We start from the raw sequence: 27,595 nt of genomic DNA, 5'->3' as shown, positions 1-27,595 counted from the left end.
ACTTTCTTGGGAAGTCAGGAGCCTGGAGAAATGCAGCCACCAGGCCAGGAAACTAGGTGGGGGGCTTCGCCTCCCCCCCACCCCTGTCCTCACACCGCTCTCACTCTCCCTTGCACACCAGGACCCAGGAGTGGCTGCTGGGGAAGTTCCCCAGCTCTCCTGCTTCGCTTCTGCCCCGTGGGCCCAGCAGTTATCCAAAGCACTTCCCGTGGGGCCCCGCACGGCTTGGTGGCCTCCGTGCATAAAGGTGAGGCAGTGACCTCACACAGGGCTGACTACACCGCTCAGCGACTCGCTCGGTCCTCACAGCAACCCTGTGAGGCAGTTACTACTATCAGCTCCACTTTGCAGATGGGAAAACTGAGGCACAGAGAGGTTAAGTGCTTTGCTACTAATTGACAGGGCTGGGATTTGAACCCAAGCAACCTGGCTCATGCTCTCAACCACTCCATGCCATTCCTGGCTTGGTTCAGGAGACTTGGTGCCAGCCCAGGGAGAGGTTAGTCTCTGCTTGGGTTCTGATCCTCCTGACACTGTGTGTGGCCCTGGGCAGGTCACATACTTCTCTAGACATCTCAGTTTCCCCAACTGTAAAATGGGGATGATAACAGTCCCCTCCCCAGAGGATTCCTGTGTGGATTCAAGGAGCTATGACTGAAAGGGCTAAGACCCAGCCAGGACCAGCACACGGGGTCCAGGCATTAGCAGTCATAGTCTGGGGAATGATGTCCCGGCACATTTAATCTTTTAGGAATCATGAAATGGGCAGTTAAGTTTTTTGAAAACTGAGGCTTTTGGATACAAACAGACACAAAGCGTCATATCAGCCTGGGTGGGGAGCAGGACAGGGAGGAAGGAGGTAAAGATAAGGATGCTCCAGTCACAGGCCAGACAGGAGGGGACAGGAAGGCCATGGCGGCCAGTGACTGACCCGGCTCCATCACAGCTCCCCTGGTGGCTGGGCCTGGGGGCTGAGGCAGCCACTGCCGGGTGTCCCCGTCCTCTCTTCACACCCAGTGGGATGCAGGGAGCCCCCAGCCCTGCATGTCCCCGCAGCAAGGCAACAACTCCCTAGAGCTGTCAGGGGCTCTGGCTAGAGATCCCGTCTCAGTCACAGACCCTGGCTCTTCCCTGGTCGTTTCACAGAATGAGGCCGATGAGAATAAACCTAAAAGATCTGGCTCCTCCGGGGTGGGGGCACTCGGCATCCTCATCACTGGGGTGGTTGTAAGGGGAAGGTCACTGGTGCTGACCGCTCCTGGGGTAGTGGATGAAACCAAGTCCAGCCCTCCCTGCTCCTCCAAAGCAAACACCTCCAGGGCCGGGAGGTGTCCCGCTCTGGTGTGACTCCAAGCCCCAGGGAAGTCAGGTGGGAGATTGGCCAGTGACCCAAGGACAGCCAAGCACACAGCCTGCGCCACCCCGGCCCCTCCATCTCAAATCTATCGGTGCACTGCTGGGCCAGGGCTGACACCATCATGGGAAGAAGAAAAAGAAAAAGAAGGAAGAAAAACAAAGGCCAGCTCCATCCTCACAGCTGCTGCCTTCCTCTGCCGAGGTCCTGGCTGGAGATGCAAGCCGGCCAGGCTTATCCAAACCAAACTTCAAGTTCAAAGGGAAGTTATCAGAAAACCACCCTCAGGTTCAATGTTGCCTTTCAAGTTCCACTTGATAAAACCCAAAGAAAAGAAACCTCTGTCCCTGCTCTCTCCTTCTCCGGGGCACCCCCGCCCCGACACCCAAACAGCCCGGTCCTTCCTCAGGTCCTCCCCTCCTGCCTTCCTTTCTCCTCTCCCAGGGAGGAGGGGGACATCCCCCTCCATCCCTTATCCTCATTGTATGTCTTCTCCAAGGACCAGGGCTTTGTCCTTTCTTCACCAGCGGGTCCGATCCCTCATCCCACCCTAGCTCAGAAAACCACCTGGACACCCACCCGGGGCCGCTTCCCAGCATGGGGACAAGTACAGGCGGGTCGTAGGGCTGGGAGCCATCTGCCCTGGAGTCTGGGGGGCCAGGAACAGTCAGCGCCCCTTTGTCCCCACCAAAGAAAGTCTTTCTCCCTTTCACTCTCCCCTGCCCAGCGGCCAGAAGAGGTGGCAGATAACCAATCAGCAAGCCATGCAGACCCCAATGCCAGAGGCCTGGGCTGGGACTCAGGGGCCCTGCTCCTCCATCCACATAACCCACTGAAACCAAACAATGAAAACCCGCCACCTGTCCCAGCCACCCCTGTGCAGAACAAATCGCACCCCCTCCGTGCATCTGTCCTCGGGCACATGGGCAGGTGGGAGAAGGGGGAATGGGGCTCGCCACAGGCTGCCTGGGTCCAATCAATTGGAGATATTTTTGTCAAGATGGGTTTTAGCACCAGAGTCCAAGCGCATTCCCTGTCTCTTACTCCTGTTCAGCCCAGCAGTTTCCCCCCTCACCCACCCCAGAGGTGATCTTTTGCGGGGCATAGTTTCAGGGGGACTCTGATCACTCTTCAATTGAAACAATAACAACACTGCTAATTTGAAAGTAGAAAGGAAAGCCGTGCAAGGGGTAGGAGAAAAAGGAAGGGAAGGAACAGAGAGGGGAGGAAGCAAAGCCTTTCACTTGCCTATGAAGCACCCTTGGTGACCTACAGCAGGGGTTGGCAAACTACAGCCCGAGAGGCAAGCCAACCCACCGCCCGTTTTTGTAAATAAAGTTTTACTGGGACACAGAGACACTCACATCCATTGTCTATGGTGAAGCAGAGTTGAGCGGCTGCAACAGAGACTCTAATGCCCACAAAGCCTAAAACATGGACTTTCCCAGCCCTTTACAGTAAAGCATGTGGACTGTGCCTTAGGTAAGTGCAGCTCTGCACACCTACGAGGATACAGCCTTGACAGGCAGGGTGCAGGCTTCACCTGCTGCTCACCTGCTTGACTGGAAATCCTTGTGCAGTCCACAACCTGCCCAACCATACACAGTGGCCATGGAAGAAAGAAAGCGTCAACTCTGCTTTCTTAAAACCAGGTCTCAGCTCAGACAAGTCTGGCTGGGGCAGCGTGTGGAGCTCCTTCTCTTTGGAAGCTGTTCCCTATCCCTCCTCTCACCGCGGCCACGGCCACGAGGAGCCAGCCGGCCGTCTGTGTTTACCAGATGATGGCTCTGTCCCACATTAGCTCCCAACCTGGCATCTCTCCACCCCTAGCAACTGCCAGATTAAATGCATTACTTGACCATCTTCACCCGGCTCCCTTTGATGTTCCCTTCTCAAGCTTCAAAATACCTTTTGGAGGGAGATCAGACAGCATTAAACAGAATTACTAATTAATTAAGCAAAGTTAAAATTTAAACACTGTTTGTTGTGTTAGCCAAAAGCCTGAACAGAACAGACTTTTTTCCTCCGCTGAGATCAAAGACAGTCTCTTCCCTCTCCCCTCCCCCAGTTTAAAAAAAGGGGGTGGGGGTGGGGTGGAAGAGAGAGAGAGAGAGAGAGGAGAGTGCTTGAGCACCGCGGAGAGTAGGAAATGCCGGAATGGGCGCAACTCTGATCATGGGTCCCCGACACCCACCCAGGGACCTGATGGGAGGCATCTGAGGCTTATTTGGGACCTCACGCTGGGAGAGCCACGGTCACTTTCTCGGGACTGTTTAGCAGTGACCCAGGGAGCAGGATGGCATAGCCCACCCGGCCTGAGCTGTTGACAGCTGGCGCCGCCCAAGCATGAGAAGAAGAAGGGCTGTGAAATGAAACAGATCCAGCCTCCTGAGGCCCCACCCTCCTGAGCAGGAGGAGCGCCCCAGGGTTCTTCCCACCCTGGCCTTGGGGTCAGGGTCATTTGGGGTCATTGGGAGACCGGCTCTGAGAAGCCGGCTGTGCACGGTAGAACTCTAGGGGGCGCTGTTCACATGCCGGACATCCTAGATTTGTGTATTGCTTGTGACAGTTTTCGGACAGATGGCAGAAAGATGTCTGGAGGAGGGGCCCCCTTTGCCAATTTGTACAAATGCATTTGTTGCTAGCAGAGGGCTGTCTAAACCCATTCAGTCTGCAGTCCTATCTGGGATCTCCTGATGGCTTCACGGGAGCAGGTCACATCCACGCAGCCAGAATGCAAGTTTCTCGAGAGAGCTGGCTCTGCTAGCTGCTGCCTCCGGGGCTGCCCACAGTGCCTAGCACGTACCGTACGTGCACAGAGCAGATACTCCATCCCAGCGAGGTCCACTGCACCAAACCCCACAGGTGGACGGAAGGCCGGCTGCATAACAAACACTATGCATTCTGGCGTGATTGAGGCTGCGAACTGGCATGGGAAAGGGGGTGGTTTAAAAGGGGTAGGTCTTCCTGAATGCCAGACGTCGGCTAAAATCCAAACCCTGGATGATATCAGCAAATGCCAGCTTATTTGAACATAATCCAGAAAGGCCTGGTTGATATTAAACTTTGGAAGAAGAGACAAATTTGAAACATGTATGATTAAATCAGCCCCACCAAAGACCAGAAATTACTAATGCTGAAATGCCAGGTGCACACCTCTCTTAGCCTGGTTACCTGGCAAGTTCTTCTCAGTTGATACAATGTAAGTAAGATTGAACACAAGCCAGAGCTTCCTGGCTGGAGTTCGGACCCTGGCCTTAATGTAGCCACAGGCCTTTCTCAATTGTCCACATCCAGATTATCTGCCACAAATATTTTAGGCTCAGGGTGGCTTGCCAGGATGTTTCTGACTCCCCAACCCTCCAAAAGCAGCTGTTAGAGGGAATGCAGATGAATTTTAATATTAGCTTATGCCAAATATAATTAGGAGGGTAAATCTGCTGCCAGTAAAAAGAGAAGGATATCATATGTGCATTCCAGGCCAAATGGTTTCTTGCATTATCTGCATGAGGCTCTCCTCGGGGAACGAGGGTCCAGAGATATACAAATCTATTTGTCCCTGCACACAGCAGCGGGCTGCACATGGAAGCTGGTAAAGTTAGTGGGTGCACACATTATTCCATTAAGTCCTCTTAATAGCACCATGCAGGGTGCGTTACCGTTTGCATTTTACAAGAGGGAACTAAGTGTAAAAAGCAAACTTGATTGGCCATTTCCCTGCTGCTTTCTCTCAGTCCCATCTCTCCACAGAGCTGCTTTTCCCCACCAAGAGCACTCTTTCTGTCTCTCCAACTCCTGTTCATTTTTCAGGTCTTCACTGTAAACGTCCCTACCTCTGAGAAGAAATGCCCTCATGCCCTCAGGGGCTAGGTTAGATTTCCCTGCTCAGTGATCCCCGATTACACCGTTATTACCATTATTCATTTGACTGAACACTCCTGCTGCAGCTCCAACATACAGCACAGTGCCTGCCACCCTACAGAGAAGTGTCTCATCATCACCATCATCAAAATGAAACAACAGGAAGCAGCACAAAATCAGGATGTGAACGCAGACGGTGTAGGAACACAACTAAAATCCCAGTTTCCTGCCTCCCCAGCCACTGTTCTCTCCATTCTGTCACACAACAATAGTTAACACCTGTTCCTGCCTGTCCCACAACCATTCTCCCCTTCTGATAATAGCATCTGGGTTTTCTCTAGGGGGCCACCCCTCCCCCACCTCGATCCATGTGGTTTCCCAGGGGTTGATCCCACTCCAAGCTTCCGGGACGCGCCCAGCACCCAGACCCGACCAGCTTATTTCATCCTGATGGCCCTGTGACTAACTTAGCTCAGTGGCAAAGGGCAGTTCATCGTGAAGCTAACGAAGCTAAAGCTTCTGGGCCTCTCGCTTGCACGGGCCTCTTCCAAGTTGGAATGTGTTGGCATTGGTTGTTTGGTTGTTTTTGTGGCATTTTCAAAATTAGAGATTTTATCCTCAATCGGTTAAGAACGCTCTCTTCCCATTCTGACTTCCCACACGTCCCCTTGTGTCACATGGTATTGGAGTGAACACGAGCATTTCTGGAATCACGCTAAGGGGAGGGTGAGTTGGGGATATGTTTATTTAGGTTTAGTGGGAAATATATTGTAAATAGTAATATATAAATACATATATTTGTATATAACTGGTTCGTAGTTATGAAAGAGAAGCATGTCTTCTTTTTCTTAAAGAAGGCCCCACCAAACTGGATAAGCTTGGGTCCCACAAAATCTATACCTACTTTGTCCAGTAAAGTAAGAATCAAACTTTTGCAAGAAATAATGGACTTGGGAGCTCTCTTTCACCTGCGATAGCTTAGCTTGTAGGAAGTGAGCACCCAGAGCAGGGTAGTCATCTTGGCCACCTTAGTGGGAGAGACTAACAGAGGGCAGAGGGAGAGATGATGGAGAGAGACAGGATGAACTCTGTGTGTGTGTGTGTGTGTGTGTGTGTGTGTGTGTTTTGATGACATGGTTTGAGCTCCTGGATCCAACCAGCCCTTCTTAGGCAAGATCTACCCCAGAGTTTTTCAATTTCATGAGCCAGATCGTAAGCGAGTTAGGGTTGCATATCCAAAAGAACCCAAAGAATCCTGACTTAACTATCCATCACTTGGAGCCCTTGCTTTTCAGGAAAAAACAAAACCAACAGCAACATATAATTGACCCAGTGCGATACTCCCGAAGCTGGCTTCTGGCAGTTTCCACCAGCAGGTGTCTACCCCTTCCTGGGTTTTTTTCTCCTCACTCCTGCTTCCCCAGGTTACATTTTTCTGTAAGTAGATTTTATTTAAGGGCCAGTTGTGACTGAGGGGAAAGAAGAAAGGGGGAAAAAAAAAAAAAACCCTTCCCAACAAATAGCATTCTGGCCTTTTTTTCTCATCAGAGCATAAGGTTGATGGCCACTCTGCTTTGAGGTTTGAATAGGATTGAGACGAAACATCTGTTGGGGGAAGGAGGGGGAAACGCCGGGAGAGGGAGAGGGAAAGGGAAAAAAGCCTTCTTTGGGCTAAAAATATCATGTCCCTTCCACTCTCCCCCATCCCCGCCCAAGTTAAAACATGTGATGAAATTCAACTTTTAAAATCTAACCCCGAGCTACTTGAAACTATGAAAGCCTCCTCGGTATCTGACACCAGTCAGAATTTCCACTGTTCAAGCTGAGCTTTTATGAAGAACAGACTTGAGAGAAACTGCTGTCGCGGCTGAAGCCCGGGCTTCTGGGGGGACTGCACTGGAGTGGAGTCTGGGCGACTGACACTCACAGGCAGGACAGGCTCTGAACTGAGGGAGAGAAGCCAGCGGGGTGTGGCCTGCCTGCCCCCTCTGTCTGGGGGTCCCTGCTGCTCTGCAGTGAACTCCCCTTCCTCCCAGACTTATGGGAACCACCGGCCAGCCCCACCGATTGACAAGCCTCACCCGGGACTCCCATGGAGCTATCTGTGGCCACTTCCGGAGAAGTCCTCACTCTCTCCCTCTGTCTCTCTGTCTCTCTGTCTCTCTCTCTTTTCTCCAAATGATCCCTGAACTCTAGACTCGGTGTCCAACTGTCTACTCAGCATCTCTACCTGCATGTCAAACAGGCATCTTGAAACGGACATATCCAAAAACAAAAGCCTTGCCTGTCACCTGCCAATACCTCCACCACAGAAGTGCCAGCACCGTTTCCTTAGTTCCTTACGGCAAAAATCTAAGGTGTGCCCGGTATCCCTTTCTTTCCCTCCCACCCCTGACCGCCCACCTCCTGTCTCCCAGCCCTCCCCCCTCTCCCCCAGACCCATCCACTTCTCTCCAGTCCCTCAGCCCCAGGCTAGGCCAAGGCCATCACCTCTCCCCTGCACTATCGCAATCACCTCCTGTTTTCATTGCTTCCTTCCTTCCTCGGAATGACCCATCCTTCCCAGGAGCCATAATTAACTGGTGAAAATGGAAGTCAGAATCTGGCACTCTCCTACCTCAAACTTTCCACCAGTTTCTCTCCAAAAGCAGCATGAAACCCAAGCCCATGGCCCCATGCTCATCCCCCAGGTCTCCTGCTGCCACGTGGGCCTCCCCTCTGTGCTCCCCTAAACCCCACGTTCCTCCCATCTGGGGTTCGGCTCACCCTTCACATCCTCCTGTGGCGGCTCGTTCCTGGTACCTGCATGTCCGCTGAAATGTCACCTCCTCAGAGAGGCCTGTCACACTCCACCCTTCCCTGGGTGTCACCTCTTCCCAGAGCGTCACTCCCAGAGCCTTGTGTGCTCACTCCCTGGCTTATTTATCCACTACCCTGCCTCCCCCCTGTTGACACCCTGACAGCAATGTCTGCCAACCTCATGGGTGGCTCGAATCCAGAGCCCAGCAAGGCCCCACACCTGCAGCAGGTACTCAGTAAATACTTGCTGAGCGAGGAAGAGACTGTCCTCAGTCTGCTGTGTGACCTTGGACAGGTCACATCCCCTCTCTGGGCCTCAGATTTCTTACCGCAAAGGAAGGGGACTAACGGCCTCCCAAGGGCTCCTCTGCTCTGTGAATGGTTGACATCTCGTACCTGGGAGCCTGGATGGACTGGAGGGGGGCACATGGGGCCTGCCTGGGGGCCTGACTCCAGTGACTTCATGGTGTTGGCTTCATTCTTCTTGTGAGCACAGTCAGTCCCCTCCACTGACAATTTTTTAACTTTACAATGGTGCAAAAATGATACACAATCAGTAGAAACTGTACGCCGAATTTCAAATCTGAATCTTTTCCCGCGCCGGTGATACGCGCGGTACGACCCCTCTTGTGAGGCTGGGCAGCAGCAGTGGGTCCCAGCTCCCAGTCAGCCACACGAGCACGAGGGTCAACGATCCATACACGTACAACCATTCTGTACCCAGACAGACATTCTGTTTTTCACTTCCAGTACAGCATTCAATAAGGGACAGGAGCTATTCAAGACTTGATTACAAATAGGTTTTGTGTTAGATGATTTTGCCCAAGTGTAGGCTAATGTAAAGTGGGCAAGGCTAAGCTATGATGTTCAGTAGATCAGCTGTACGCAGTGCATTTTTGACTAACGGTATTTTCAACTTACAGTGGGTTTATTGGGGCGTAACCCCATCATAAGTCAAGGAAGAGCTGTATTTATTGAGCACTTATGGCATGCCAGGCTATGCTGCGCACTGAGAGTGATAGGAGACACTCAGAGGGTCTAATAGGATTAAAGAAGCTTTGAAAATAGGCCTTCTTTGATCTGGACGAGTAAATAATTACAAACACCAGTTGGCTCCTCCTCAAGAAAGAGGAATCCACGAGACAAGAGTCAGGACAGCTCACAGACACGGGCCTACTCTGAACCAGGGCTGTTCTCGGGGCTTATATAACCTCGCCATCTGCACAGGAACTCTGAGGAAGGAACACTATGACGGGCCCCAACAAGAAACTGAAGCACAGAGAAGTCAAGTGACTCTCCCAAGGTCACACAGTGAGTGGTGGTAAAGCCAGGCTGGATCTGGGGTCTGACTTCAGAATAAAGGGAGAAGGGTGCCTCTCATGCACTCCGACGGGGGTGCAGGAAGACAAAGTTCGAGCCACGCAGACTGGGACAGGCCCTGAACTCACAGTGGGGCTGCTCAGCCGTCCGGGTCTCAGTTCCAACACCACTGCTCTGCTCGGCAGGACCAGGGCCAGGGAAGCAGAGACCCCACGGACTCTGCCAGGCGAAACCCGCCTTGGGCCAAATGGAGGCCTGCCTGGCAGCAGCCCTGGGAGCCTGGAGGGAGGGCCTGGCCCCAGTGGGAAGGGCCGCCTGACTCAGGGGCTTTTGGTCCTTAATGAAGGCAGGACTGGGTTCTGTGGAGTCAACTTTCTATGGAAGATGCCAAGCTGGTTGCACTCTGCCCGCTGTCACCTCCAAGCAAAGAGGTCAAAAGACAAGAAACAGCCACGATACTCAGACTCAGAGGGCAGAGGCTGAGGGTGAGAGGCGGGAGGGAGCTAAGACGCTGGGCAGGGGTGAGGACAGCATGAAGTGGGAGACAGAGGGGACCTGGAGAGAAGGGGCCTGCGACCATTTACAGGTCTCTCCCTCCTGACGGGAACAGTACTTCAGTCTTTGCTGGGTCGGGAGGACACCCCCAGACACAGTGCTTCCCGGAGGCCTGACACCAATACCCACCTCGGGCCACAAGCTACAGGCTGCCACCACCTGTCGTCCTGCCCAACTGGGGAGGTGGGGACGTCGGGTGGGCACTGGAGTGAAGTGTGGGATGACCCTCCCCAGTCCTCAGCGCCCTGCTGGGTCAGCAGAGGAAGGTCCCTCTGGCCACCCCGCCACCCCCCCAGCCCCCAAGCCGCGGGTCCCGCCCTCCACACCCGGCCAGCTCTGGAGCGCGGGACTTTTCATGCTTACTTTGTTCTCTGCACAGTTCAAAAGGAGCTCACAGCCCCAGCCCTAGCTCCAAGCCCAGCCTTAATCTCGCATCCCGTGAGCTCCCAGCTGGCCAGTTAAGGCAGTTAAGACGCTGGATTAGGGCCGGCTTTACATAACAACGCAGGAGCTAAAGCCATCCTCTCCTGGGATGGCTAAAAGACTTCTTTTTATCTTCACGCCTCAGATGGCCTTTTTTTTCCCCTTAACAGCCCTCCAGCCAGCCAAGAGGCAATGAACTTGGCCGACAGGAAGACAAAGAAGAGATTCAGGATTCAGCTCGTTCTCCCTTGGCCCGAGGCACTGAGGGATGCCCGCAGCCCCAGCTCCAGGCCAGGTGGACGCTTCTCCGTGGCCAGACTCGGCAGAGCTACTCTCACCAGGCCTAGCCGTGGGGTGGCCTGCCGTCCACAGCCATGTCCTTCATCCTGGGGCGGGAGGGGGCGCCTCGGACCTGGCGCCAACGGTGGCCGGAGAACCACAGACGGTCACTGGGGCCAGCACCCCCTCCAAGGAGTCTCAGGGGCCACACAGGCAGGCCCAGAGCAGTCCCACCCTACTGCTTTATTTACTTATGATTTTCACTTTTTAATTCTGTTATTAGTCTTTCATTTCAAAGGAATATATGATCACATTCTTCTCGTAAAACTTACAGCATGAATTACAGTTAATACGACAATCCTCTGACCACGCTTTCCAATTTTAGTCTCTTCCTCCCCTGTCCAGAAGGAACTACTGTTTCTGTCCATCTAGACCTCTAGCTACACAATAGTACACATACATATGTGGTATACATTCATATATACAAGGAAATACAGAGTATTGTCTGGTACCCCTTTTTACATAAAAGATAACATACTGAATATAACACACCGCATCTCTCTGCAACCTGGTCTATCTTACCTTTTGTGCTTCGGTGTAAGCTTTTGTTTGAAGAAAAGGGCTGGAAACTTGACCACCAGCAACCTGATCTAACCCCTCAGTTGGGAAACTGAGTCAGGCTAGTGACTCCCAACCCCTCCCCTCGTCAGGGGTGGCACTGATGTGCCTGGTCACCATGAGTGACTGGCAAGGTGCCCAGGCTGCCCTCAAAGCTCGACCTGCAGCTGGTGGGCCGTAGGGATAGACCAAGTGCCACCAATCTCCACACTTTTCCCCGACGGGAGCTGGGACCCTCGGGCACCTCCTATTTATCCCCCATCCTTCAACCAATGTTTGTAAGTACCACCCCACAGCAGTTCATCCTCCTTACAAGGTGCCCACGTCCTCTGAGCATCCACAGAGTCCACATCCCCAGGCATCACGTTACAGAGGGCGAAGGGGCCCCATGATGGAGGGGCCTGGGCAAGAGCCACAGCAAGTCACGGGAGGAGGTGGCAGGGGAGCCAGGTCTATGGGCTCCTAGGCCAAGTGCTTTTCCTACTTCATTACAACGGGGCGCATGCTCTGCACAGAGAGATCAAACAAAGCAGAGAGAGGTGGATTCTGTGGGCAGGCCATTTCATGTCTGCAGGGAAAGATGCCTCATGTGAAATCAATTACATGATTTCAGACTGAGCCTCAATGGCCAGAGAAGTTCCTCATTTGGGGTAGTGACCAGGGACCCAATAAATGATGACTAGATAGACAGATGGTGAGATAGATGGATGGTAACTGGAGGATGGTTAAACAAGTTAAGGAATAAGTGACGGATGATGAAGAGATGGGCAGAGGATGGATTATGGGTGGCTAGGTGATAGATAAAGGCTGGCCAGCTGATGGATGGGTGACAAAAGAGTATGTAGATGAATGAATAGGCAGTGATGGCTGGGTGATGGGGGAGCAACAAACGGATGGATGAGTGCTGGATAGGGTGGGTCATGGATTATTGGGTGGGTGATGAGTGAGTGATGCGTAGATGAATGGATAGATAGATGGGTGGACAGGTGGGTGCTTGGATGGATAGTGAATAGGTGGTGGATGGAATAGATAGAAGGATGGATGAACAAGAGGATGACCTTGCTAAGTTACCAGGTGAATGAGCAAATGAATAGAAAATGGAATGAGTGCTGAAGCCCGTGTAATCAATGTCTGGGGTCACCTCAGCCTCCAGACCCTACATCCTGCAGACCTTTACCTGACTCCCCAGATCTACTCTAGGTACCAAGCCCCAGCATCTTTCCATGGAGCTGAGGATAACAGCTGAGGCTTGGGGGAGCCCAGGGAACAATGAGAATCAAAGCCACTGAATCCCTGAGTGTAGCCACCAGATCCACAGGCAAACATGCTCAAGGGAAACACCCCAGAGCCTGGACAGAGCTGTCTGACACCCTTCTATTCAGGACCTGCTCGAATTTGAGCAAAGTCTGAGAGATATCTGGGTCTCCAGCCAGCCTCCAACTCCCGGGCTACTGAATGAATCTCTCAAAATAGCGCTTCTCAAAGTACAATGAGCATACAAGTTATCTGGGGAGCCTACTGCAGGGCAGACTGGATTCAGTAGCCTGGGTGGAGCCAGGGATTCTACATTTATCACAGCTCTCAGGCCCCACGTGGCCACAGTCCTCGGGTCTGGCCCAGGCTCCGCTCCAGAACTTCCTGGCACAGTCTCCTCTCCTCTCAAGGCCCTACAAGCCCTCCAAGGTCTAGATTCCCCCCCAGAGACCCCTGGGCACCCAGCTCTCCTAACAGCGGCCTGTCCTGGTCCCAGCAGAGAGGGCTTTACTGTCATAAGGCTGCCCCAGTTCGGTGATGATTCAGAGTAAAAAAGGGAAACGCTGTCCCTTTCAGCAAATGCTTTCCCATCCCATCCAGTCCTTTCACCAACGCAGGGAATCAAGCAGGAAAAGGCCCTCATTCCCATTCTACAAACATGGAAACTTGGGCTCCGAAAGGGTACATGGCTTCCCAAAGTCAAATCAGCATGCCAGTGGCTGGCCGGCCCTCTACTCGAGTGTCCTAATTCTTTCTGCAATGCAGTGCTTCTCCTTGAAGAAAGAAAGGAGTGAGAGCTACCGAGGAGAGCGGGGAGGGGCTGGGGGTGTCCGTGTGTGCGCGCATACCCGTGCTCCAGGTGAGTGACACAAACAGAAACACAAGGGCTACTTCATGCAGTGCTTACTACATACCTAACTCTGCTTGAGGGGCCTATGCGTGGTCACTATGATCACCCCCAATGGGGAAGCTGAGGTCAAACAACCTGTTCAAGACCCCACGGCTAACACGGAGCAGGGCCAGGATGTGAGCCTGGGTGGTCTGAATCCACTCCCGGAGTGGACCTACGAGATGCTACACTTCCCTCTTGCTTCTCACCCCACCTACTCCCAGCCCACCCCCACCGAGAGTCAGAGTTCTGTCCTCCTCCACCTGGTCTGCAGGTTTTCTGGAGGGTACTTGGGGCATGAGGTAGACCAGATGGCCCTTCCCCACCTCACTGCCTCTGGGAAGAAAGCAATGGACTCCAATACCTTCTAACCGAAAGTCTTCCTCTTCCTCCTCGCTGAGCGTTTCTCTGAAAACTTCGCCCACGAGCTCCTATAGGAAGAAAAAGCAGGGATATTAAAGGGGTATTGGGGGCAGGTAGGAACCTAGCATCATTACAGTCAAGGTGGCATTGTGAACGTGTGTGTGGCTGGTCGCAAAGAAGCAGGGACCCTGTTCTGATTGGAATTTAGGTCAACTATGTAGATCCTATCACACTTGGAAAGTTAATTACTGCACTGCTTTTTAGGAACTAAGTTATTCTCAGCTTATAGCCCGCCACAAAACATCACACAGGACCACACTTCTCCCCCGGAAAGGGAGTTCCACCCTCCACCCTGGAAAAAGAGAAAGATGAGATCAGAAAATGTCCCTCCTCTATCCCTCTGAGCCAACTTGATGGACTCGGGACCATAGCCACCCCTGTGGGTCCCAAGAAGAGACCTCAGTTTGGATCCTTCCTCTACCAGAGGGTCCCAGGTGGGCTGTCTTGGTGGGTTTATAAAGAGGACCTGGTGTGCTATAGGGCGGGCTCCCTTAACACAAACCCGAACTCTTCAGCACAATATCTAGAAAGCTATAGGCTCTGCCTTCAACTGACCTTCAGTCACGCCTCCTGCATCTCCCCCAACACACACACCTTCCAGCTACCGGCCTGCACACGCCTTGCCTTGGTCCCCAAGCATGAGTTTAAAATGTCCGGTATCTCATCCCACGTAGCAGAGCTGCTCGCAATCAGTGGTGAGGCTGCCATCAGGTGTTGTCAGGCTGGCAAGGGAAGTTTGTTTGGTCCACAGGCTGGGAGGCTGGGAAATTTTCTGGGATGGCAATAAAGGTCCCATCTATCTGACCCCACCCCAGTAGGACAACTCTAGGTACAGAGGAGAACAGACTAGCGCTTGTCAAACCGTCTTCTGTATTTATTGGTATTCTGCCAGGAGGAGTAAAGTGATCAAAAAAGACTGTTTTAAACAAAGGTAAACGAGACCCCTTACTGCAGGACTTCCTATGGTAACGGATGCTGTGGATATCTAAGTAGTAGCTTATGCTGCATCCCTCAAACCTATTTAGACCATGAAGTTTTGTTTTTCAAAAGCATCGCATGGGATTTGTGTTCTGAGGAACCCACGTTGGGAAATGCTCCTCTTTGGGGGAGGAGAGATGAGGTTGGGGGGTGGTGGTGTCACACTGCTTTATCTTTTTTAATGCCCACAGGATGCTATGGCAGTGCTTCTTGAACCACAAAAAGGCAAGCAATAAAAAAGCCCAAACTCAGCAGCTCTCACCAACTTCTCCTTTTGAAAAAAAGAGAAAAAAAGTATAAAGAAAAAGAAAAAACACCCTCTTCTTGAAAAATCAGAAGAAAAAAAATCCTGCACTGGAGATGCTTGAAAGAAGAACCAGAGCTCGCCTTGATTAACAAAAGAAAAACAATGCTTTGTATAGCTGATCTTTATCAATTGGACACAGCTGGAGATAAGTCTCTTGCATGCATGTTTTTTAAAGATGAACAGCTAACGTTTTATGGATTAGAGATGGTTTTCTCTGTTCTCTTTCTTCTTTCAAATCGTTCTAGGGCATTACACACTCTTTCTTAGAGGTTGTTCAAATGTGGTCATTCAGACTCCTGGTGTCCCATGGACTTCAAAACCAGGCTACTTTATTCCTCGAGTCAGGATGTCTTCTCTCTCCTCCTCTGCCAATTATTATAATCACCGAACACTTCCCGGGCTTGTAAACTGGCTGTTTGTGTTAACAGAGCTGGAGTTGACAGGGGAACTGGGAGACGGTGACAGGAAAGGGCCGCACTTGGCTGGCATCATTAGATGGCTGGGATGCCCCAGCAGCCAATTAAAGCCGATCTTTCATGCCAGAGGAAGACGGATGCCGCTTCCCTGGAAAGGCTGGCAGGCAGCACTTCCTCACAGGAGCGGACGACCATCTTCAAGGGAAACGACACACCTGATTGTACTGGGGCCTTGTGGAGGCTGGGAGCCGGCACTGACTTCTGTGCCACCCTGACCACCCCTGGCAAGGCCGACAGGACCCGTGAGATGGAAACTTTTGGGCACCTGCATCTTTTTACTGGCACACTCAGAGGAGTTTAAAGACTCCAAATGTCACCAGCAGCAAAGCAGCCGCCTAGAAGCCCTATAACGATACCTCGCAGTATGTATAACACAGCCACAGTCATCACTCTGATGACGGTTTCAATGCTCTCTGAGAAGAACTGTCTGCTGAGAGGACTCAGCTCTCTGACATATTAAAGATATGTCCCTGCATATTAAAGCAGAGTTCTGGCAAGTTCTGGGGTTGGTGTCTTCCCGGTAAACCTTACCCTGCTCTGTATAACAGATCGAAGGCTCCTCAGCACCGTGGTCCACTGACACACAGTGCAGTGCAGGTGCCCAACTCTGGCAACAATTCATTTCCTCCACTGACCCAGACAGCCCGGGGCCTGAGGAGTGCCGTGTCTGTGGTCCTCAAGCTTTGAATCACTGCACCAGAGGCAACGTAAAATGTTGAGCCAGACACAGGATCACATCCTGGGTCCATGGCCGCCCTCGCCCTGGATGTGGCGCCAGCCACTGCCTTCTGCGAACCTCAGTCTACTTACCTGTAAAATGGGCATGTTGATAAACCACAACAAGAAGAAGACAACTGACACTTACTGTGCATTTCCTATGTGCCGGGCGCTTTATATTATCTCCCTTTATCATCACAGCAGCCCTGCTCTTTCCATCTCTCAAGGAACAGATGCTCAAAAAAATGATTTGCAAATTGTAAAGTGAGAGGTATAATTGCTATTGTTTTTTTCTACAAAGAAAGTGCCCCAACCCGCAAGGAATGAGACAGGAAAATGATGCCAATGACAGTCACTTACATCACCAAGCACTCATGGTGTATGAGGCACCGACCAACTGGAATCTTCACCAGAACCTCCGGAGAACAGGGTTCCCAATAGCCCTGGCTTTAAATGAGCAGGAGCCTCCAAGAGGCCAGGAGACTGGCTCTGGATCATCAGCAGAGCCAAGACTTGAGCCACCTCCTTCCAGTGCCTGGCCTGAGCTTGTACAGTGGAATCGGGGCTCCTGTGGGCATGGGGACAGAGGTGGCCAAGAGTCCTGGCACTTGCCAGGGACCAAGAATCACACTTAAAGAAGTGCAAGAAAACAGCCCAGCCAGCAGCTCCAGTGGGTCAGGGGCCAAGTACTCCCATCTGTCCTGCAGGACTCAAAAGCCCCACGGTTCTTCCCCACTAGATTTGGGACAGGGCCAAGAGTCAGCCGGGAGCCCTGCATGCAAGGTTTGGGGCCAGGCCCTCAGGACCATCCTTCAGGAAGGCACTTGTACCCCTCGACAGCCACGAGCCCCAGTGGGAACCCTAGCACGGAGGGTGCAGGGCATGGAACTGGCGTTGCTCAGACCTTGGTTCAAATTCCAGCTCTGCATCACACAAGCTGGTCATCTGGGGGAAGGAGCTTTATCTCCAGTGTGCCTCAGTCTCCCCAGCTGTGCACAGGGATGAGAGCAGTCACACTGTCTCAGGGTGTGTGTAAAGATCGAGCAAGCCATTGCACGAAAAGTACTTAGCATTACAGCTGATACCATGATGGGGGCTCAACAGACAGTATTTACTGTTTATTACTCCGACTCTTATTGTCAAATGGCTACCAGAACATTGCTGGGCAAAGCTCACCAGACCCAAAGTGCCCCTGCAGACACCGAGAAACACGCTCTTCTCCTGCCTGGTGCACATTTCTAGTGCTTTGCATTTAATCCCCAGGGCAGTCCTTTGAGGTTGAACCACTATTATCCCCACTTTACAGATGACAAAACTGAGGCACATAGAGGTTAAGTGACTTGCCCAAGGTCACACAGCTAGTAAGTGTCAGAGCCAGGATTGAAGGCAGGCTGCCTGGCTCCAAAACCCTTACCCTTCGCCACTGCCCTACAGGAAGCCCACACTCGGGGCATGGTATGCAGCGATCTCCCTTACTGTTCCCTTTGTCCACTCAGCCATCACTCTGGCCCCCTGGTGCCAGCCCCCTCTGCTCTGACCTCCAGGACAGTCAGACTCAGCCTCTGCTTCAAGTTCTCATCAAAGACCTTCCTGGATCCCCAGACCTTCTGCCCCGCCCAGCCTGGGGCCAGGCTGACTCCTGCCTAGTGGCCGGGCTTGGTGGCCTCTCAGGCCACAGGATCTGGACCTGCCTCCCTCCCAAGTCCCAGCACTGCCCTCCTCTGCCCCACGCTGGGCCCCAGGAAGAGAGGGCAGCTCCTCTGGGTGCCGAGAGTGCAGCCAGCACCAGCCCAGAGCCCAGAACTGCAGGCACAATGCCTTATAAGGCGTCCGGAGACGGGAACCCACATCAAAACAGGGCCTTGGGGAGCGGGCTGGAGTTCGGTTGGGGTTTTTCCTCTTTGTCTTTGAGACTTCATACCCCTGAGCTTAATATCTCTCCATCGCCTGCCCCAGCAGTTCTTTGTCAATCTTTCTGTTCTCTAAGAACTAACAGATGTTGGTGCCACGGGGTTTCAAAGGAAACTCCTGGTGCCCACAGAACACGGCACAACTTATAGATTCCAAGAATGCACAGGGCTGGGACATGCCGGGGGAAGAGAAGGGTGGGAGGCAGGACCCAGCCACCCTGTAACCCTTAGATCCAAGCAGTCTGCCCTGGACCTGATCCAGGAAATTCCTGGCGAGCTCCCTCTTCCCAGCACACTGCATAGAGGCAGCGTTCCTGGGGAACTGGCGCTGCTGTGGGCAGGCCCCTTGGAGAGCAAGCTCTGGCCGGTCAGGGCAGGGATGCTCCATTCCCAGAACCCAGCCGGACCTGGGAGGCAGGCGCCTGCCTGCCCGCCCTTGGGAGCTTGAGTGATAGCAGATGCTTTACTTAACCCCTCTGGGCCCCATTTTGCTCTTCTGTAAAACGGGGATTTCGATGTCAAAGAGAACTCCATAAGAAAATGCAGACAAAATATCTAGGACGGTGTCTGATGCAAAGGTGGGAACACAAGCATGAACTTCTCTCCTCCTTCTGTAGCACCCTACTCCTGCCACGTGCTCAGAAGAGTCTCGTATTTTATCTTTGCCAAACCCTAATACCCAGTGATTCAATGCCTCAGTGTCCACCCTGGGACAACACTCACGCGTGTGCACCAGGGAGGCATGTTCAAGTTCAGTCATGTTGAGGGCAACGTTGTTCCTATTAACCCACAGTCAGAAACACGCTGAACACCCATCAGAGGAAAGTGTGCTAGATCTACGCAGTGGAAAACCACGTAGTGGCTCAAAAGAGCCAGGCAGACCTGTACACACTGACACACAGAGCCCGCACCACATGGAAGACACACAGGGTACGATGCTATTTGCATACCCAAGAAAACACCAAACACACACATGTACCATGAGATCACCCACATCCCAATATCCCATGGTACCCCAACATCCATGGCTACCCCCAAGGAGGGGAAGGAGACGAGATGGAGGGAAATAGGAGTCACAAACTTCAACTTTATCAGAATTGTTCTAATGTTTAAGATAAGTATATTCATGTGTCACCTGGGTCATTAAAACCTACTTTAACAAAACCGCACACAATAACCCACTTGACAAAAAAGGGGACTGAGGATCAGCCAGGAGATTAAGTGGCTGGTCCAAGGTCACTTAAAGAGAGAAAGTGGCAGGGCTGGGTTAGGGCCCCCAGGCCCCGGGCTCCTTGTCTTGAGAATGGGGCAACAGGCCACGATGATGCTCGTGGTCCCCTTGAGCACAGACCTTCTGGGGCTCCAGCCCCCTCCCCCAGCAGGGAGCCGGCTCCTTCTCTTGGGCTACACTCAGGAATCAAGAGTGAGAGGAAAACCAGGGCCGTCCACTTTCTGGGCTTCAATGCCCCCAACTCCAACATATGCCTCTAACTTGTGGACCTTTCACACTGCTGCCGCTGAGAGCTTTCTCTGGCCTCCCAAGTCTGCTCTACCCACAAGGGCGGGGGGAAGGGATAGAGAGCGCTGGCAGCAGCATTAGGGGGGGCTTCTGGGGGCCCTGGCTCCAGTGTCAGGGGCTGGGGATTCCCTCCTCCCCAGGAATGGAAGGGAAACAGACTCACTCTTCCTGGACCTGATTTCAGCAGAACCCAGATCTCAAGGGGCAGCTTCCAAAGAGAAATGGTACCTCCTCCCAAATGAGCAAAATGGGGCAGAGCCCTCAGCCACTCCCCTGAGGACACCGTAGCCTCCCGCGGTCGCAGGTCACCCGTGGGCACTACAGGCCCAGCACCTGTCCCCCAGCATCCGCTAAGCCAAGTGGAGTCATCCCCGGGATCTTTCTCACGGGAGCTGGCGGGAAAGACGTCTTCTCTGGTGCCGAGGCTGCATCTAATCTCCTCTCCAGCTGCGGGAGAAGGCCCACCCCAGGAGAGAGCTCCCACAGGGACAGAGAGAGGCCAAGGCTGGGAGAGGGAGCTCGCTTACGGCCTCAGGCCCAGCCTTCTGTAACAAGTAGGCTCCCCAAGGGCAGGGATCCGGGTCTGTTTTGCTCTAGGACAGCGCCTGATGCATAGTAGACAATAAATATCTGTTGGATGAATCCTGAGTCAGGCCCACCCTCACCGGCCTTTCCTGGGGAAGGACAGTTACAGAAGCCACTAAACTGCCCTCCTTGTTCACACCAATTCAGGTTACTTACAGCCGGAAGCTCCGACCCCCAAAACCCCCAGCGCGAAGCCACAGTCTCCTAAAACCCGAGCCCAAGATCCCCAGCCAAGCTTGGAAGCCAGAGGGAGGAAGCTGCCACCGCCTGCTTTGCTGCAGCACCTCCACGAGTGTCCCCAAGCCCAGCCGCACTGTGGGAGCCCAGCGAGCTGTGTGGAGGAGGGGAAGGCGGGCCCACAGAGCTGGCTGGCGTGTTTGGTCTGCCAGGACCAGGACTGCAGGACTCCAGGGATGTGTGGCAGTAATTAAAATTCCTCAGATTTCTCCCTGGCTGCTTTTAATCTGCTCGAGGTGTAATCCCTGGGCCCACATCCCAGGGACTCCAGCCTGAGCTTGCTTCCTGGACTTGAAGGATTGCTTCTCAGGAAGGTGGACAGTGGGCAGGGAGTGGGATGGCAGGGAGGGTTTCTGACCCTTGGTGCCAGACTCTGGAGCCACCACATCCCCTTCCTCTGAGCCCCAGGTCCTAGACCCTACAAGGTACAAATAATCCCCAAAGATGGGTTTGTCCCATCCTGGCGATACGGCCGGCCCCAGGCAGCAAAGAGCCAGCAAAGTCCACTCCCTGGGCTGTCACCCCCGCGAGCTGTCAGCATCCATCAGCCATCGTCCCAACTTCCCCCGGAACTGGGTCCCACTTGGGCTACCACGAGTACTTCATATGTTTCTTTGAATTGGCTCGCTCTCTTTTTTTAAAAAAACTAGTCTTGCCATAAGCAAGAAGATCAATAAATCGTGGGTGTGATGTCCTAGTTAGAGTTGGGGTTTTAAAAAATATCATGCATATGAAACAAATACAGGACCATCGAAGTACAAGATGTCCACCACTGACCTCAAGTGCCATCCCTCCAGCAGAACGTGGAACGTGCTCCGGGAACCACAAGGTTTAAGGAGCCCAAAGCTGAAGTGTCTGCCCACCTCCACTCTGAGCGATCAGGCTCTTTCTGACAGGTGGGAAGAGGGGAGGCACCGGGCGGGCGAGGCAAGCAGCTGGTGAGGTTGGATGAAAGAAGGTTCTCACGGCCCAACAGATGCTCCTCCACCCACCTCCCCACCCCCCGGCAACCACAGGCCCTCCTTCTAGAGCTCATGCTTTTGGAATGTGATCTCTGGACATGCAGAAAATGGCTGATGCCAGCAGAAAATGGCAAAGTTTAGCATGACCCAGAACGCGCCCTAAGCTCCAGCCCCCGGGATTTCAGAGCTCTTCGGAGGAGATGACCCAACGCAAGGCAGAGTGTCCAGGCTGGGCGGAGAACGGGGCTTGCTGCTGCGTGACTGGAATTTTCCTACAAGTCAGCGTTCAAAGGAGCTTCTACAATGGAAACCAGGATCCAACGGGCTTGTCGGGGCGTGGGAGTAACTGAGGTCACGAATATAAAGGGCTCAGTGATAATCATAACCAGCGTTTCTTTGGTTCGGGCCCGGCATGTGCCAGCGCTCTGCTCAGCACGTTAGGTGCGCTGCTAAATGCTCCAAACTGCCCCACGAGCTGGGTGCCATGGTCGCCCGACTTCAGCCACGAGGAAACTGAGGCTTAGAGAGGTTAAGTGGCTCACTGGACGGTCTGATTTGGACCCTGGCTCCTCTGCTGTGTACTGAGTGACTGTGTACAAATGATTTCACCTGTCTGTGCCTCAGTTTCCCCATCTGAACATGGAAATGACGGCCCCCCGCCTGGCAGGGCAGCTGCAGAGGGGAAATGGGAGCACGGACGGAAGCGTGCAGCACACGCCAGGCAGTCAGCATGTCGTCAACACAGCTGTTCCTTCTCTCTCTGGGCCCCCTCTTTCATTCTCTGCCCTCCCATCCTCTTCCACCCCCGCTGTCTTCGGGACGCCGTACAGCTGATCAAAGCCGGACCCAGCAGGGTCTCAATCATCCTACGAGGCCTCAAGCAGCATCCCCGGCAGGCTGCCTGCACTCAGCACCTCTCAGAGTCTCTGCCTCCTGCCTGGCCACTGGCCAGCCGTGCCACCACCAGCTGACCCTGCCACGCGACTGGTCTGCCATGCCACTGGTCATCACACCACTGGCCTGCCACACCGCTGGCCTGCCGTGCCCCGCAGCCGAGTGCTGATAACAGGAGAGGCCAAAGGGGCTGGGGTGCGCCTCTGATGGAGCAGCTGGGCCTGCCTCTGCCAGCAGCTCCTGGCCTTGGGACAGGCCCCAGGTCTGATGCCAGGGTCCAGCGCGTGTGCCCTGCTGAGCAGGGTGGCCGTGAGCCAGGCTGCTTATGACAGACGGCGCTGTCGTCTGTTGAGCAGAAAATGGGGCCTCCCCAGACCCCGGGCCACTCGTTGTGGGGAAAGGTCGTGTGCCCTTGCCCGGGGCCAGGGCCAGCCCAGTCGGGGGCCCCGTGCGGCCAGGGTACCCAGGGAAGTGTGGTATTTGTCTCAGCCTTGAGAGTGAGACGCTTAGGCTCTAGCTTCTGCTAATTTAAATAGATGGAATAAGATCCTCCTGTTTCGAATATCCAGAGTCCTCGTCATTTTCATGAGAGAACCAGGGAACAATGGTTTGGGCCAGACTCTGGGACCATCCTGCTACACACACACAGGCTGTCTCTCTCTCTCTCTCTCTCTCTCTCTCTCACACACACACACACACACACACACACACACAGAGCCCACCCCATCTGGCCCTGAAGTTCTTGCAGGAGTCATCTTCCTGCCCCTCTGATCCTAGCTGACACCAGGCCTGCCTTCCTCTCTCCTGGTCCCTCACCACACCCCCATACCCCAGCTGTGACGACCCCTCACCATCACTCTCACAGGCTGGACCGCCTGCCTCAGGGCCGCCAAACCTTGCCTGTGCTCTTTCCTCTGCAGGGAGAGCCCTCTTCCTTTGACTGCCGGGTGAAATCTTACCCCTGCCCTGCTCTGGTGTGACTGCTGCTTCCCAACATCCCCACTCCACCGAACTGGGGCAGAATCAAGGGTCACCCCTCTGGACTCCCAGAGGACTCAGTTCATTCAGGATCTTAGTTGATGATGTGTCGCCCAATCTGTGCCTCAGTGTCCACATCTGTAAAATGGGCCTGTGACCCAGGAGTGTCCTGAGGGTCACACAAGAGGTTGCCATGAAAGAACAGAAGAGTTAAAGACACTGGGAGTGAGGGGTCCCAGGGTCCATAGTGCTGTCAGGTGGGTGGGCAGGTGAGGAACAGCCTAGAGTCTGATCCCGTTGTCTTTATAAAGAAAAGAGGTACATTCTCCGGAATGCTTCCGGAAGGACACGCAATAGTAGTGGCTACTCTTGGGGAGCTGAGGAGCTGTCCCTCCAGCTGTCCAGCTTTCTAGACTGTTTGGATTTTGTATTGTCTCTCTTCTTTCTCTTTCTTAAACCGAGAACAGGCAATGTTTTTTTGCTGTTGCTTTTGTTTTGGGGTTTTTTCCCGTTTTTTGGCCACGCTACACGGCTTGCGGAATCTTAGTTCCCTGACAAGGGATCAAACCCGTGCCCCCTACGGAGGAAGCTCAGAGTCCTAACCACTGAACCGTCAGGGAATTCCCTACATGCGACGTTTTTCTATTAGAAAGAAATTAAATTTTGAAATTAAACTTGATCCATGAAGAAGAATGACACGGCTCCCCTGCCTACTTGACAGCTCCATCAAGCCGCTGGGCCGGAATCTCAGACCTCACGTGTCCCAGCCCTCCTCCCGATTTCTTCCCTGTGTCCACCTGGGGCAGCTTCCTCCTTCCTGTTGCTCAGGCCAGAAATCTGGGAGTCATCCTGCCACGTCTCTTCCAACCCTTCTGTTCAATCCACCACACATCCTGTTGGCTCTGCCTTCAAAAGGTACCCTGGGGCTTCCCTGGTGGCGCAGTGGTTGAGAGTCTGCCTGCCGATGCAGGGGACGTGGGTTCGTGCCCCGGTCCGGGAAGATCCCACATGCCGCGGAGCGGCTGGGCCCGTGAGCCATGGCCGCTGAGCCTGCGCGTCCGGAGCCTGTGCTCCGCAATGAGAGACCTGCGTAACCGCCCCCCCAAAAAAGGTACCCTGACACCAGGTCCTCACCTCCTCCACATCCACCCTGTGCTTCAGGCCATGCAGACAGGCCGTCCTCCCTCGCCAGGATGATGACGATCATTTTCCATTCTCTGCACCCACCTCCCACCCCGTTCTCCAAGTCCTCCTAACGCCCCGCGAAGCCCCACCTAACCTGTTGCATCACCTCCCGAGCCTCGTCTGTTACTTCTCCTGTCACTCTGCCCCAGCCACCCAGGCCCCCTTGCTGTTGCTCAGACATGCCTGGCACCTCCTCAGGGCCTTTGTACTTGCTGTTCCCTCTGCCTGGAATTCTTTTGCCAAATATCCCCTCCTCCCACCCCTCCTTCGCGTTTTCGTCACCATCACCTCATCACCTGGGTGAGGTCTTCCAAATCCCCCTATTTATTTATTTGTTTGTTTGTTTGTTTTTGGCTGCATTGGGTCTTTGTTGCTGCGTGTGGGCTTCCTCTAATTGTGGCGAGCAGGGGCTACTCTTCATTGCAGTGTGCGGGCTTCTCAGGGCCGTGGCTTCTCTTTGTTGCAGAGCACTGGCTCTAGGCACACGGGCTTCAGTGGTTGTGGCACGTGGGCTCAGTAGTTGTGGCACGCAGGCTCAGTAGCTGTGGCGCGTGGGCTTAGTTGCACCGCGGCATGAGGGATCTTCCTGGACCAGGGCTCAAACCCATGTCCCCTGCATTGGCAGGCGGGTTCTTAACCGCTGCGCCACCAGGGAAGTCCCAAACCCCCCTATTTAAAATTGCAGCGCCCCCTCCACCCCCTCACCCTCTTCCCTGCCTCGGTTTTCTCTGGGGCACTTACCACCATCTGACACACACATCAGTGCCTGACAGAGGAGGCATGCAACGAATACGTGTTGACGACTGAACGCGGCTCTATATTTACTGACTCAGAAAGACATTCCCCGCATTTTCTTGAAAGAGAAAAGCAGTTGCCAAAGAGCAGAGAGAATCCGACTGCATCTGCTAAAATTATCTGCATGTGTTCCATGCAGTGCAGTCAGAGAGACCCATCTGGAGAGACTGGCACCAGGAGGTTCCCAGAGGTTTGTTCCTGGGCGCCGGATTCAAGGTCGTCAGTTGTTTGCCATCAATGTGCATGAGGACTTCTATGATCATAAGTAATAGCAGGCATTTGTAAGAAAGCACATGAAAGCAAACAAAAATGGGCCCACGAGCCGGTTCTAGAAGGACTGGCACATGGAAGTGTGCCAGCAGCATCCTGGCCCCAGCAGATGGTGAGGTTTGCAACTCTCCAGTGAACTGGGTGGTTTCCTGCTCCTCGCTGGGAGTGAAGGTGGAGGCACTGGGCTTCTCTGCACCCCAGACCCCACTGCTCCCTCCCCCAGCCACGCCATGCTCACCGACCATGAAGAGACCATTGCCAGAAAACCGCCACTTCCCACTGCCTTAGGCAGCACACGCATAGGAAGTCGAGGGGCTGGCAAGACCCCTCTTTGTGGTCATGTAATGCAGACAAGGCCTTGATTCCAGAAATGGCATGAGGCCAGCTGAGCATGTCAAACTGGGCTGTCACTGGGAGTGGGGGAGGGTGGCAGCTCCCTCCTCTCAACCCAACCACTGCACACCAAATTCTGTGTTTCCATTCTCAGGCAAGGAAGGGAGGGAGGGAGGGAGGGAGGGAGGGGAAAATGTAGGTTTGGGGGATCAGGAAGGCAGCCCCTGCTGGTCTGGTCAGCAACCCACGTCTAGGACTACTGTTGCTACAGAGTGGTCCTCTGGGAAGTCCATGGAGGTCTGGAAGATGCTATGTGGCCAGCATCCAAGGTCTGAGGATGTTTTTGGGCCTGGGGGCAAGAAGGCATCCATGGCAGTGACTTCATCCATCACACCTGTACCTTGTTCCTCTGCAGCCTTTGGGTCATCTGACTCACACAACAACCCTGGGAGGTCAGTAAGGGAGTTATCACCCCCTTTTACAGATGAGTAGACTGAGGCTCTCAGAGAGGAGGTGAGAATGTGAGCAGTTGGGAGGTACAGGACCTCCTGGGAGGAGGGCTCTCGGGACAGGACACCTGGTGTGTGCCTGTGCGTAGCAGGAGAGAAGCCTGCAACACACGCACACACACAGCCTCCTGGACCACAGGTGTTGGAGCCAGACTGGAACTCTCATTCAGAAAGGTCCAAACCCCTCTAAGAATGTCCCCCCAGAAAAACTCCATACAGATAAAATTGCACATTGAACCTTTTTGTGAACTTTAGGTTAAGGACTCTCAGAGTACAGATGGAGAAACTGAGGCCTCAAAAAAGTGACAGGATTTGCCCAGAGTCACAAAGCTGAAGAATGGCAGAGCCGTGATCAGATCCAGAGCCTCCAAAACCAGCAGCAAAAGAGGCAGCAAAAGATCAGCCCCCACACGGGCCGGAAATAAAGACCAGAGCCCCTCAACTCCACCGGAGACCGGGAAGTGAGCATTTCTGTGAGCCGGGTTCTGTGGTCCATGTAGTTTGGGGAAGATCCTGGGATCGGCTGGGGAACTTCTCAAGCCTTTATAGACTATTTGCATTAGGAACCCCCTCAAGGTGTCCACCACATGCGGGATTTCCCTGACTCCTCTAGATCCTTTGATGTAGGCTCACCTCTCAGTCTCTTTTACCCCCCAACCCTCTCCTCCAGTGTGCAGTCCCCGCCATCAGCCCACACCTGGGAGGTTTCTTCAGAGAACAGCCTTAGGGCTTTGTCTGTGGGGTCAAAGAAGCCCAAACCCCACAGCCCGCCCCCACCAGGTAGCCCTGCGCCAGTGACCGCCTGGAGCAGAATGAAAGCCCAGCTTCCACGCCTCCAGTGGGGGCTGACTCTGAGCCACAGTTTATAGTCCAGAGCTCCCCACAGGGTCAGGATAAAACCAAGACTTTGCCTGCAATTGCACCTTGCTTGCCTTCCTCCCCTTCTCTGTCCTGTCTCCTCCCCTCCCGTACTGGTCTGTCCTGGGAGAGACAGAGAACAGACCTCCATGAATCACTGGCACACAATCCTCGTCTCAGGCTCTGCCTCCGTGGTACCTGTGGACCTAAGCCATCTCTCCACTGAACTACCTGGGTAGTTGGAGGAATCCTGACACATTTGGCGAATTCACACAGAGCAGACAGGCCCGTTAGTCTCGGATAAAGG

At 53.6% G+C, this 27,595-nt stretch overlaps 1 protein-coding gene across 2 annotated transcripts in view; it reads right to left on the bottom strand.

Moving 5' to 3' along the window:
- Positions 1-27,595, bottom strand: part of NKD1 (NKD inhibitor of WNT signaling pathway 1) — an 86,706-nt gene that overhangs the window by 16,186 nt on the left and 42,925 nt on the right. For both annotated transcript variants that reach the window (XM_060084241.1, XM_060084242.1), the window contains one exon: positions 13,717-13,783. In XM_060084241.1, coding sequence (XP_059940224.1) covers positions 13,717-13,783 — 67 coding nt within the window. The remainder of the gene's footprint in view (positions 1-13,716; positions 13,784-27,595) is intronic.

Source organism: Mesoplodon densirostris, chromosome 19, assembly GCF_025265405.1.
Source record: "Mesoplodon densirostris isolate mMesDen1 chromosome 19, mMesDen1 primary haplotype, whole genome shotgun sequence".
Taxonomy (NCBI): Eukaryota; Metazoa; Chordata; class Mammalia; order Artiodactyla; family Ziphiidae; genus Mesoplodon; species Mesoplodon densirostris.
This window is presented reverse-complemented; position numbering and strand designations above follow the sequence as displayed.